Here is a 13265-nt window from a genome sequence, read left to right on the forward strand (position 1 = left end):
AGTTTGCACATACTATATGAACTTATAATTGCGTGAATATGATAATTTGCAAGAATGAGCATGATCTGCACTATAAATTTCGGCTAAAATTTTTACTTTTTTTGTTAGAAGATATTAAAATGAAGTTTTTTCAAATTTGCCACATGAGGAAACTCGAAAAGCAAAAAACTATATTTATTCAAAGAACTCAAGTGGCTCCTTATCATCGACAACGAAGTTGCTTTAGAGGTTGATAGTTTTTTAACTAATACTCTGCAGATAATTGCGATCTTTATTAATATTCTTTGTATAGGTCAACCATGGAATTGTGAGTGAAGGAATTAAAGTCAACAAGTGAATTGAGCTGGTTGCTTGCAACTTGATAATGTTCTAAGGTAACCAGCACCTGACACACCATGACGCAACCAAGAACAAAAACCATGCATCTGGAATCATTTGGTGCACGTGGAGAAGAAGAGAAAGAGAGGTTGCCCGGGACGCTAACCAATGACCAGCAATGTTAGACTCCCTGTAAACATGCTTAATGTCTATCCTGCTATTCTCAACTAGAAGTTGGCATGAATACAGCTGAAATTAGCGGGTTATAAATACAAATTGAGCCAACAGAAGGCGCCTAATACCCAAGTTTTAAGCCAACAGCAACACTTGAGACGCACCCCAAAGTTCTGCACGTGTTATGGGACAGATGCCAATGTTCATAGAGAAAACCAGCAACCCAAAATGAAAAAATTTATGTTCAACGAAATTCTTGTTCCTTTAAACTTCCTTCTCCAATTTTTCAAGCTCCAGATAGCTGTTAAATTTTTAAGAAGAAAGAATTCAAAGGTAGATAAAGAATCAAGAAGCACCCTGATCAAAAGTAGAACTTGCAAGCAACAAGAGATCTAGTGGACGCAGCTTGGTAAACCCCAACACCTATACGTAAATTGGCTGACCATTTTCCAATTCAAATTCCAGCTAGAACCCCATTTACAAAACCAAAATATTGATCAAATAACTGCTACTAAATTAAATGAAAATTGAACTATATTATGTGTATGCTTCTTTGGATCGTGTATGCAACAGCCTGGATTAAAATATAATTCTAAGCTTTCACTTTTTCTTTTCAATTTTATCTGATTTTTAAATGTTTTTATTTTATTTTATCAATAGACTAATATTTGTAGTTCAAATCTAAAAAAAATCCGATTAATTTAATTTCAAATTGTGATTTTTTATTGACATGACATTTTGTATTATATTTTTCAAATAATATTTGAAATAAAATCCTTCTTTATAGCTAAAATTTGATAAATTTGGAAGAGGTAGATAAAATTGAAAAAGAAAAAGTAAAGATCAAAAATAATTTGACAATTATGTCTTCTTAGAATCAATTAACTAGATTTTGAGACTAGAGCCTAATTCTACTAAATTAGAGATTAATTATAAAAAATAATTGATTAAACTAGAGGTTAATTCTTAAAATTAATAAACTAAGTCTAATACACTAAATTAAGGTTTAATTCTTAAAATAGATCGACCATGGTCTAATTAAGTATAGCGAGTAATTCAATCGATTATTGTTTCTTAAAATCAATGGACTAGGTTTTAAGACTATTCAATCCAACTAAAGGGCTGGGGTAATTTTTAAATTCAATAAAATAGGGCCTAACTTACTAAACTAGAGTTCAATTCTTAATATATTTCAACTAAGCTCTAAGACTACAGCCTAATTCAGCTAGATTAATCAAATTTTTGAATTTGAAATAAAAAATTTAGTGTATTGCTGATGAAGTTAAAAAGAAAATAAAAGAGTCAGGTAAAACGGAAAAACAAAAGTGCAAAAAGCTTCCTGGGTGGTTGTGTTTGAAAGAGAAGTTTTTGTTAGTGGAGGAAGAGAGTAGCATTAATTGTGAAAGAAACAAAACCTAATAGGGGTCTCCTTGATGATGCTTTTCCAACTCTTTGGATGAAAATTCTTAGCACTAACATTTTTTATCCAAACTTTATAAACGAAGTATAGAAAGGTGGCAAAAGATCATTAAAAGATAGAGATGTTTCCAAGACATGACTGGACATGGAGCAGATAAATGCAGAACAAAAGAATAAGGTTGATGCATGCATCTTATCGAAGATTCGGATTGGTGGATAAGGATTCTCTTATTCCTTAGCAACCAACACATCTCCATGGACTTCTCCAAGCCAAGCTGAGTTCAGGCAAACCTTCTCATATCTCATAAATCTTTCAGTAAGCTAGTTCATTAATTAAACCTGTGAAATCGAGTTTGGTTTATTTAGCTTAATAAATGAGTTGGAAGGGATTATTTTTGTAGCCAATAAGAGAAGAAGAACACCCTGTTATCAACATATACTGAAATGAATATCTTATCTTAAAATAAATAAAGAATTATCTACTTTAGATTGTGTAGCAAAATTATCCAAGATTACTGAGTTCTCGTGTAGCTGGCGCCAGTATTGTCAATTTTAAGCTAAGATTATGATCTTTATATTTATAGTCAGAATCTTTTTATATGTAAACCTTGTTCCTTTCTGAGTAGATGGGTTATCCCAAGTCCCAAGGACATATCTGAGTTGCTTCATAGGCCTAGGTCAGCAAAGCCCACAACATAACCAACTTACGATCTGATACTGCTTTTTAGACAGCTTCGATGTGAATAGACACATTTTTATTAGCTGTACTAGATTACATATAACAATGTGGATCGCTTTGTAGCTGGGTTCATATTTAATAAAGGTTGAAAAGGGTTTACAATTTGATTCAATTACTGTTTAAGATTTCAAAACAGTAAACCAATTACTTTATGGCGTTTGAGTCATTACAATATTAAAATTATTAAGTTTCGAATTCAACCTTCTTGAAAATTGTACATTTAAATCATTAACTATTATTATTATTATTCTTATTTTAAAAGTTAATAGTGGGTATAAAGTATGTGAAAAATTTATAATTATGTTAACGGTTTAAATATATAAAAAATTATATATTTAGAGTATTAAATGCTATGAATATATATATATATATATATATATATATATATATATATATATATATATATATTAATTTCTGAAATTTAATTTTTTTTGACAAGTGTACTTAATTTTTGACATATATGATTTTTATTTGACATGTACTATTTTTGACACATGAGATTTAAGTTTATTTATAATTTTATAATTAATAAGTTATATTCCTAATTAAACACTTATTATAATCCTAAAAAATAACACGATTAGTTTTCTAAATAGATAATGATTAGTTTTCTAATTAGATAATGCTTAGTTTTCTAATTAGATAATAATTATTCTAAAAAGTATCATATTAATTATATTTAATATTATATTAACTAATAAATTAATTTTTAATTAAATAATGATTCTAATTATAGAAAATAATATTTTTAAATATTATATTTACTAATAAATTAATTCTTAATTAAATAATAATTCTAATTCTAAAAAATAGTAATATCAATTATATTGATAATTTATATAATATTAGAATTAATAAATAAATATTTTTAAAATAATTTTTATATTGAGAAAATTTTAAAAAAAATTAAAGACATTTAAAAATAGTTAGTTTATTATTATTTTTTAAAGTACTATAAATTAATATTAACTATTAAAAAATTTATTAAATTTGATTTATAAATTTGATTTTATAATCATCATGTAGTAAATGTTGATTGTATTCTGTCCATCGTGCAACAAAACCTTCCTTAGACTCCAAACATTTGCAACAGGAAAAAGAGGAACCCACAGCGGCAATAACAGTAATTTATAAGAAACCAAGGAATAATCAAGTCAACCATGATTAATGTTTTTCAGAAAAGGAATTATAATGAAAGACCAACAAATGTTTGACAGAAAAGAAAGACAACATATAACGACAGGCTACAGCTGAATTTGATAAATAAAGAGTAGGCTTGTGGCTTCAAATTAAACTTTTGATTGATACGTATTCCAGTGCAAGTATAGAAGAAACAGTACTTCATAACTTTGAGAGAATGGTTATTAAAACCTTCAGCCAATTCATATTCATGTAAGAGTAGGTGGCTAGGTAACTTTTGAACATGGGGTGTGAAAGCACAAGCATTTTATCTGAACAATGAACACTCTTTCTTAGGTCAATACTTCCAAATTTAAAATTTACAAATGACTTTACAAACTTATCACTACATTACTTAATCAATATTACTTCACCCTCTTAACTAACTGGCTAGTACCCTAAGCAACTTCTTCATTCTTCTCCACCACTCTCACTCCATTGGCAGATCTAAGCACATCGGCCTGCAGTTTTGCCAAAAAAAAATTTAAGAAAGGGAAAGGAATTATGATAAGAAGTTTTCAGAATGAAGAGGTAGATACAGTTGTCAAACACCATGGCTTTTATCTAAGAAGAAAATTGCATTATGAAAATTTTCATAACCTGCTCTTCTGTGATTTCGACTGCGAACCCATCAACAATGACCAAAGAAAGCGTTTTCTTGTAGCTGCCATGCTCAAGGGTGTTTGCCAATAACTCGTCATGCTTTCTACTTAGGTATAAATCGAGCTCATTTGCTCCTCTCTTTGTTCTATTAATTAATATACAGTACACATTTGTAAAAACAATAAAAGCGTGTAATAGCTAGAGATCTATATTTTACAGCAGTAGCGAGTAATTAAGTAGAAATTAAAATCAGCATTATCAATAAGTACTCAAGCCTTTGAAGAAAAAGAACTGACCGATCAGCGCGAAGGCGTTCATATTCAGGATCATAGTTCATGAAAACAAAGAATGTCTCCTTTCTAACACTTCCCATTGCCACAGCAGCTACTATTGCCACTTCTTCTGTTATTTTTTGGTTATTGAATGATATACAATATTTTGTGCCTTTGAGTTCCACCTATTTATAATGACTTGCCACTTTATCATTATTTTCGGCATATTGTTGTTTCCTTCACTTTTGTTTTTATTTTCTTTCTTTCTTTTTTTATACAAATTTTAGCATTCGAGGGCAACATTTTTTTTTTCTTTCATCTAGTTTAACTTAACTTAAAAAATATAGAAAACCATCACAAAAGTATCTTTTAGCTTGACTAAAATTTTAAGTTCGAACTTTGAATATATATATTTTATCACCCGTAAAAATTATGTCTGGTACGCTTTAGATTAATTCTAAATATATATAATCCAAAATAAATATAGAAAAGTGCATTATTTGTTACTTTATTTGGCATACATAATAAATTTATTATATGATATTTCAGTTTAGTTAGTCGATTATTTTTTTTTTTTTTTTTTTTGATAAATTTTTGAGAAATTGATTTTTTTTCTCTAATCAAATGAAATATCCTTAAATCAAAAAGAAAAACACAGTAGCCTAATAAACTCAGGAGATTAACATCCCAAGCAAGGGAGAAACTTCCCCGGATAAGCTTAAAAACCATCCAATACTTGTAATCTTCAATTAGTTTATTCATATTCTAGCGTGCATCTAGGTAGCTAAGCACCATGATACACCATTGAAGTTTCCCACCTAGGGTTTGTGGCAGACCTTAAAAAAATGTAAAACCACACGCTCGTGTGTGGGAAGAAGTCAATCCATACGATAAATTTACTACAGGAAAAAGAAGAACTTCAATGAGAGAGAGATAATGTGTTGTGTGGTGGGAAGAGAAAGTGTTGCTTTGTCCACCATGCATTAGGTGTTTCATGGCAAATGTGCGATGCTCCGATGATTGTGTTTTTTGAGTGTGAACCTCTTAATTACTTGGGTTGACTTTTATATATAGCACTTAGAGACTAAGAGCAATATAAAATTCTATATCAGAGATAAAATATTAAATATGTTTCGTTTTATCCTGATACCAACAAAGATAACCATTAGACTACCAATTAACTTAATCCCCCATTAATCAAATTCTTAAAGGGCAAAAGAAAAACTAGAAGATTGATCAAGCGGTTGACTATATCAATTGCTTAGTTTTAATTATACATTACAAGTACCTATAACCCTACCCAAATAAAATTTTCTCACACCACATGGGTACCCACTTTCACAATATGCATGATGCCATTTCTTAAGTCTAAATACCTCCCTTGATTTGAACGTCATACAATGTTTTTCCAGTCAATTCACTGACACGAAGCATCGAGATATAATTATATATATGATTAATTAGATTATAGTTGTGCTTGGTATTATTATTACATGCTCTTTATCAAGGTCAACTATTGCAGCAACTCTAATAAATTAAGTATATATCCGATATTCATCTTGCACTCGGTATATCTTGAAAGGAAAAAGGATCTTTGTGCATTTTAATGTGGACACAATAGTATATCTTAAAGTAGATTAAACATAACGATAAGGGTATGAAATATTTTTTATCATATGAAAATTAATTACAATCAATCTCTTAATCTTCATACTAAGAGAGTGCAAGCATACATATATATATATATATATATGTGTGTGTGTGTGTGTGTGTGTGTGATTTTAGTGGTAAATCCTATATATAGTAAAAGGAAAATAATAAAAAAATTCTTATCAAGATTTTTTATGTCCATATTTTACTCAGAACGCTAAATAGATACTTGATAATAAGTGAATATGGGCAGTGATGTTAAAATAGCAAAGAAGGGAAAATAATGCAAAATGATGATCCATAGATTATATTTAAGGACTTAAAAAAGTCCATGGTCGGTTTGAATGGTCAGACAAACGGAGCAAGACTTAAGGTTAACTCCCACGTGAATTGAGATACATATGCTAAAACAAAGTTCATTATTAAGCACTTCTCCTTCTAGTCCATTCAATTTGTGTCTTTTTGTTAAGAGTTTATAGCAGAGATTTCAATCTCTATTTCACGACATTGATATATTTTTTAGTTTTAGGGGATATTATTTATCCATAGACTTTAAATATAGATTTTCACATTTAGTACTTTTCTTCAACTTGGAGTAATATTAAATATTTATCAATAATTGTTTGCTAAGTAATACTGGGATTGCCTGCCTCTAATGCTATAAATTCTAAAATTAATTTGGACCCAAATTTGAGTTTAAATTATAAAATAAAATAAAAATACTAATCGATTATTAAATTTATTATAAATTTTTTTTTACTGGCCATTTATCTTGAGTTAATTTAAAATATATCGGATAAAATTTTTATAGATAATAAAGCATAATCTAAAACTTTAAAAACTCGAATTCAAGAGTTTAATTGAAGTAGAAAAAAAATTTACTATCTTATTTACACCGTTTGGATATGAAAATTCTCTCTATGCCAGACGTAGATCTCAATTATTTCATGATATAGCAAATCTTATGAATGTATCAAAGATTGAAGTCTTCACCGTCTATATTACTAAAAACGTTAATTAAACAAAGAGGGTGCGTAGTGCAGGTATATAAGTAGAAGTAGTCCAGCTTTTCGCACAGGATAGATCTTATCGTCTGAGATTGCACTTTATGCTGCTTTCCACCATAAGATTAAGATGCCCTTTTCTTCACTTTTAACATATGCTTACAATTGTAGTGCGTCCAAGTAATGAGGATGGATAGTTTCACCCACTTACCAATGTTTTTGTCTTATAAGCTCCGCACTTGGGAAGCAAGTAGAAAAAGTGTCTTCCACAGAACTAGTCTCCTACAATACCCAATTTTCTTGGTTCATAGGTTATTAGACAAACACTTGGATTGTTCAATAGACACAGCCACATTCTGGTCATCTTGAAAAAATAAAAGAATATTAGATTTAAGTTCGCAGAATTAGGTAAAGAACCAGTATCAAAGAAAGAAACAGATAAACAATAAGTAACCTGTGTCTGCCGTAGCTAGTGGCAGAGACACACTGGGAAACCGGAACACTTATGCTGATGATACAGACAACAAAGCTTATAAATGAAAATTGAGTAGGTTGTTGCATGTGAAGGTGTACTCTGTGACTGTGAGTGAGGATAATGGGCCAGCAAAGCCACCATCCCCATGATCTCCGACTATTCTCTACGTGTCAAGGAGGAAATGAGATGATTGTAGAAAATGGAGGGGGGGACCGTTGGAAGAGAGGCAGAAGTAAGCACTGTATTTGGGAGAAATCAAGAAAAAGAGCGCGTGCGTGCATATTCAAAACCATCTTAAAGAAGCAAAAGCAAAAAAAGAATTCTTCTTTCTTTTTAACTTGCTTTTTAAATTTTTTTGATGTTTGTATATGAAAAGAAGAAAGTAATCAGAGGCACGATGGGTAGTCAGTGCAGTGGTGCAATAGGCAGTAATATCATAGCTGTCGGTCACATGGTATTTGGTCCTGAGTACCACTGTACTGACATTTCCATAGCTTTGAGATCCTGGATGGAAGAACCCACACGTGAGAAATGAGATCTATGATCCTGATTCCTGAATCTCTTCATGTCTCTCTCTCCCTCATCTTCCAACTTGCATATACGGACTGTAGGTCCACTTCAAACTCTCTAATCAATGCCACCATCTTAATTTAATTTATTAAATTATGTTATTCTATATTAAAGAATAATTTTAACTATAAAATTAAAAAAAAAAAAAACAATACTACCAAGAAATTTTGTTATTAGAAAGGAATATTAATATCATCATTTCAATGATTTTTATTAAAAACTTTTAAATTAAATAATCTAATTGTTTTGTATCAAACTACATAACCAAATAATGAAAGTTTTTTTAATTTAAATTGCTTACTTTAAATTTAATTTTCTGATTGGTTTTATTTTTCTTTATATTATTTTTTCATTTTTTAATTGAAAAAAAATGATTGGTTTGATGTTTTAAATTTTTTTATTAAATATCTGATTAAAGTACAAATTATAAGATATTTATAAAATTTGACCTATTCATATTCAAAAATGTTTATAAAAGGGTATACAACAAGACAAATTTATAAAATATCAATTCTAAATTTGCTTGATTTTAGTTTCACTTAAACTATATTTTCATTTTTAATAGATGAATGATTGGGTTAAATATTTATAAAATCCCAAGAAATTTATTTAATTAAAAATTGAAAAGATACAATATGCATAAAATTATACCTCAATCCGTTTGTAAAGAAAAGATAACAAAATAAATAAGTTAAACAACTTATTTGTAGATATGATTATAAATAAGTCATAACAAGAAAAAAACGATCTTATAATATCAAGTAAAAAGTAATAATAATTAAAATTTTAATAAAACATAAGTACCTTTCTAGAATAAAAATTATGTGAAATTATAGAATAAATCTAATTGTGAAGAGTAGGATTTGACTATATAAAAATAAATATATTGTAATCAAAAATCAATTTTTAAAATATATCATACTAAAAAATAAATTAATAATAACACAAAAAGTCAAGTATTATATTATAAAGAAAAATAACCAAATAAAAAAACAGATAGTAGTCGCATTATTAAAATATTTTAAAAAAATCATTATAATTAGAAAACGATTATATTCAAATGGTGAAAGTTTACCGAATATATTTTTATTTGTAAAATTATAAAATTTTATTTAAATAAGATATATAATTACATAAGGATTTATAAGATAATAAAATTTAATCTATTGAATACATTAAAATTAAAAAAAAAAAAAACTATTTTATTTTACCAAGCATATAATAATGAGTTAAATTACCAAACTAGTATATATATATATGTACCATTCAATGATGGTAATCAACAATCTGAAATAACAAAAAAATCTCATGCACATCACCAAATGCTGCATAACAAATACATTCTCTGTCCACAGAAGAATAAAATTACAGAAACAAATAATTCATTTATTTGGTACTTATAACATCTCCAAAATATTCTAGTATTTGTTCTATTGAAGGTCTAGCATCAGGCGATACGTTTTTGCATGCCAATGCAATATCCAAGACTTTCAATGCCTGCTGCTTTTCTTTCCCCTGCACAGAAAATTCAAAAAACTGAATTTTACCTCTTTTAATCTCTTCTTTCCTTTCTATTATGCAGTTCATTGGTCCTCCTAGCATGTCCAGCAATATTATCCCAAAATTGTAAATATCACTCTTTTGACAACATTCATCGCTGTAAATATATTCTGGCTGCATATATGGCGGTGGCTTCCTCTGCCATGTATCGGAAACTTCCTCGATTTCTGCCAACTGAGCCAACCCATAATCGGACAGGCACGCAGAAAAGTTGCTATTTATCATGACGTTAGAGGCTTTTATATTACCGTGCACATTCATCTGCATTTTCTTTTCATATGGAGGACATTGTGTGTGGACGAAAGCAATTGCTCGTGCAATGTCTAGAGCTATCATTAGCCTTTGATGCCAATCCAAGGCAGTGTGACCAAATTGCCTTCCCGCTTCATTTGTTCAAAAAAGGAATACAATTAGTTCCGCAAGTTGGTTCTTTTCTTTTTTCCTTTACTACAAATGAGGGCATGGCATAAAACTTAAATTTGACGATTTACTCGAAATGAGACATACATCCACTATCGGCCTAAGTTTATGGTACAACATTTGGTCCTTTTAAATCATTTATATAATTGTTCTAGTTTGAATGTTCAATCTTTATCTCATGTACAAGTATCAAAAACAAAGTACTTCTATTTGCCATACTATCACTTCGATATGCACTGATTCATGAATAATCGACACAAGATTTAATTAAAACAAAAAAAGACCAATAGGAATTCAAGACCAGTCAAAATCCAATACAAATACATAAAATTGAGAGAAAAGAGGAACAGAATAATTAGTCATGGTTTGAACTCACCAGAAAGCAAGTCAGCCAGACTTCCCATAGGATAATACTCAGAAAGAACAAACTTGATCCTCTTAGCATAAAGATAAGCACGAACAGGAACAAGATAGTCACATTTTTGGCTAACTCGAGCCAACCTTTCAACTCTCTTTCCAAACTCACGTCTACCGACACAAACGTTTCTAAACCTCTTAACTGCGTAGATCTTTCCTTCTAACAAAACAGCCTTTTCAGTCATGCCTAAACGGCTTTCTCCCATGACAGCAACAGATGCCCTTAAAATCTCTCTTAAAGTCAAGTGGGATTCAGTATTATTCCCACAGAAAACCAAAGGCATATCATCTATAAAACCCACCAAACAATCTTCATCAGAATATTCAAGAATGGAGCCCAGTTTGCAGCTGATATTATCTCCATATCTAGGACTAGGGCTCCATCTAGGTTTTGCTTCTAGTGCTCTAGATAACATATTCTTGACTTGTATGTGAAGCCTGAGAGGGATTAACGTTATAGTTTATGGGTTCCACAAAGTTCTTCATTTTGTTAAGGTTTTCATTATTTTGATTGGCCTGAGAGGTCCGCGGTGTTATTTTCTAGGATTCATCGAATCCTGGGAGCTGGCTTTTTTTGTTTTTTTAGATTAACGTCCAAAAAAGGAATCTCATTGGAATTCTGTTCTGATTTTATTTTATTTTTTATATAATAAATAATATTCTGACTTTGATTGGCTTAAATATTGATTGGGTGACATAGCTTTGGAGAGACCTCAATTTTCTGCCTGTATCTTATGAAGCAAAAGATTCAAATTTGTTTCTAACACAAAAGTGGCTTATATAGTGCCGTACATTGCACATATTGTCTTTGTTTTATATTTCATTTCATGTGTTAATTAATTAGGACATTGTGCAACTCTTACGATGAGGTAAAGGGACTAAAGTATACTGCTTGTTGGCTTTTGGTGAATAGGAAGGTAGGATTATGACTACCCAAATGGCTGGTTCGAGACTTGAATAATCGGTCAAACTAGGAGTCCGTCTTTAGTTAATAGTCCGGTTCCGAAATCTTAAGGGATTAAATTTTTAAGTTTATGTTGAAATATGAACAAATACTACCCTTAATATTGTTTAAATATTTAGCTGACTTCAAATTTAATTACTATTTAGAACTGAATTAAATTGTAATGTTTGACTCTTATGAAATATATAATTACTATACTAAATTATGAAAAATATAAAGCAAATAAATTAGAGGGTGTGAAGAATTCAACATTTTTTTCTAAAAAAAAAAAAATTATAGTTTTTTAATTTAAAAACTAAATTCTTTATTCCCTTTACTATTAAACTGGTATCAAATCGGAACTGAACCATAATTTGAACCGTAATCTACTAGAATCATAGATCAGCTCTGAAGAGTCAGACTCTAATCATGAACTGGGCTTCTATATGCGGATCCATTGAAGTTTGAACCTCTCAAGGAAATCTGAACCGGCGGTTATGGGCATGTTGAGGCCCTTGGCCAAGTGCAAAGAGGATCATCTGAGATTGGCCCAAATAAAGTGTTTCAGATTGGGGATTAGCCAAGGATACACTTATGGACAAGGACCCATAGAACTGCTTTTGAATAATTTTGTTGAAGTTGGTATGCTGATCAAGAATCAGATATTTGTTTCCTAATAATTAGTCTTGGCAGTGATGAATTTCCTTGTCTTGTCAAGTAATTATAAATTCATTCCTTCATCCAACTTTATTTTTGTTAGGAAGCTCCTTTCAGCCATTACCGCTTTCTATTATTTATTAGCTTTATATAACTCTATTAAGTCATAGTTTTTATTTTCATATTTTTGTTTAATAGAATGACTTCTTTTAATTTTATTTTTTTTATTTTTTCTATAAAAAAAGAACATTTTTCTTGAAGGAAAAAAGTGTGAATTACATTAAAATTTAAGAAAGGAATTCATAAAAAGATATTTGATTAACTTTCAAATGCATGAATAAGTTGGGTAATTGAAGATTATCAAAAGAAAAAAAGTTGAGTAATTGAATGAATATTGTATTAATATATTATCTTTTTAAGTGTATAAAAATAATTATTTATTTATTTATTTGGACATTGCATGACTATTATTATTATTTTATAAAATCAAGTTGATAGATACAATTTAATAAAAATTCTAATTGTCTAATATAAAATTTTAAAAGATAATAGTAAACTAAGTATTTTTAAATTTTTTTAAAATTTAAAATTTTATTAATGTAATAATATTAAATTTATTATATAATTAAATTTTTGATTTATTATTGAATATAATATTAAAAATAGAATTTAAATTATTATTTTTAAAATTAAAATTATGATCTATTTAAAAAATTAATTTATTAAATATTATTTATATTATTATCTGATTAGAAAATTATTTATTAGTTAATATAAATATTAAAATATTATTTTTAAAATTACAATAATTATTTAATTAAAAATATAATTTATAAATCAATAAATTATAAAAAAAATATAAAAT

General features: G+C 28.9%; 2 protein-coding genes across 2 annotated transcripts; both read right to left on the reverse strand.

The window, feature by feature from the left end:
• Positions 1 to 3905: 3905 nt before the first annotated feature.
• On the reverse strand, positions 3906 to 4878 carry LOC8287757 (subtilisin-like protease SBT2.5). The gene is made up of 3 exons (XM_002509900.3): positions 4729 to 4878; positions 4430 to 4577; positions 3906 to 4290 (listed from the first exon to the last, which is right to left on the reverse strand). The coding sequence occupies exons 1-3, from the start codon at positions 4803 to 4805 to the stop codon at positions 4228 to 4230; spliced, it is 288 nt and encodes a 95-aa protein (XP_002509946.1). The 5' UTR covers positions 4806 to 4878; the 3' UTR covers positions 3906 to 4227.
• Positions 4879 to 9138: 4260 nt separating this feature from the next.
• On the reverse strand, positions 9139 to 11748 carry LOC8287758 (probable inactive receptor kinase At3g08680). Its single transcript, XM_015722368.3, has 2 exons — positions 10760 to 11748; positions 9139 to 10346 (listed from the first exon to the last, which is right to left on the reverse strand). Exons 1-2 carry the CDS (start codon positions 11214 to 11216, stop codon positions 9790 to 9792), a joined length of 1014 nt encoding a protein of 337 aa, XP_015577854.1. The 5' UTR covers positions 11217 to 11748; the 3' UTR covers positions 9139 to 9789.
• Between the last annotated feature and the right edge of the window lie 1517 nt (positions 11749 to 13265).

The sequence above is a fragment of the Ricinus communis genome, chromosome 5 (genome assembly GCF_019578655.1).
Source record: "Ricinus communis isolate WT05 ecotype wild-type chromosome 5, ASM1957865v1, whole genome shotgun sequence".
Taxonomy (NCBI): Eukaryota; Viridiplantae; Streptophyta; class Magnoliopsida; order Malpighiales; family Euphorbiaceae; genus Ricinus; species Ricinus communis.

Excerpts from the sequence above, each read along its gene's own strand:
- LOC8287757 (XM_002509900.3), bottom strand. The coding sequence starts at position 4,805 with ATGGGAAGTGTTAGAAAGGAGACATTCTTTGTTTTCATGAACTATGAT. Across the intron at positions 4,578-4,728 it reads GAACGCCTTCGCGCTGATCG|AACAAAGAGAGGAGCAAATG; the intron begins GTCAGTTCTTTT and ends ATTAATTAATAG. Across the intron at positions 4,291-4,429 it reads TCGAAATCACAGAAGAGCAG|GCCGATGTGCTTAGATCTGC; the intron begins GTTATGAAAATT and ends GCAAAACTGCAG.
- LOC8287758 (XM_015722368.3), bottom strand. The coding sequence starts at position 11,216 with ATGTTATCTAGAGCACTAGAAGCAAAACCTAGATGGAGCCCTAGTCCT. Across the intron at positions 10,347-10,759 it reads TCTGGCTGACTTGCTTTCTG|CGGGAAGGCAATTTGGTCAC; the intron begins GTGAGTTCAAAC and ends GAACAAATGAAG.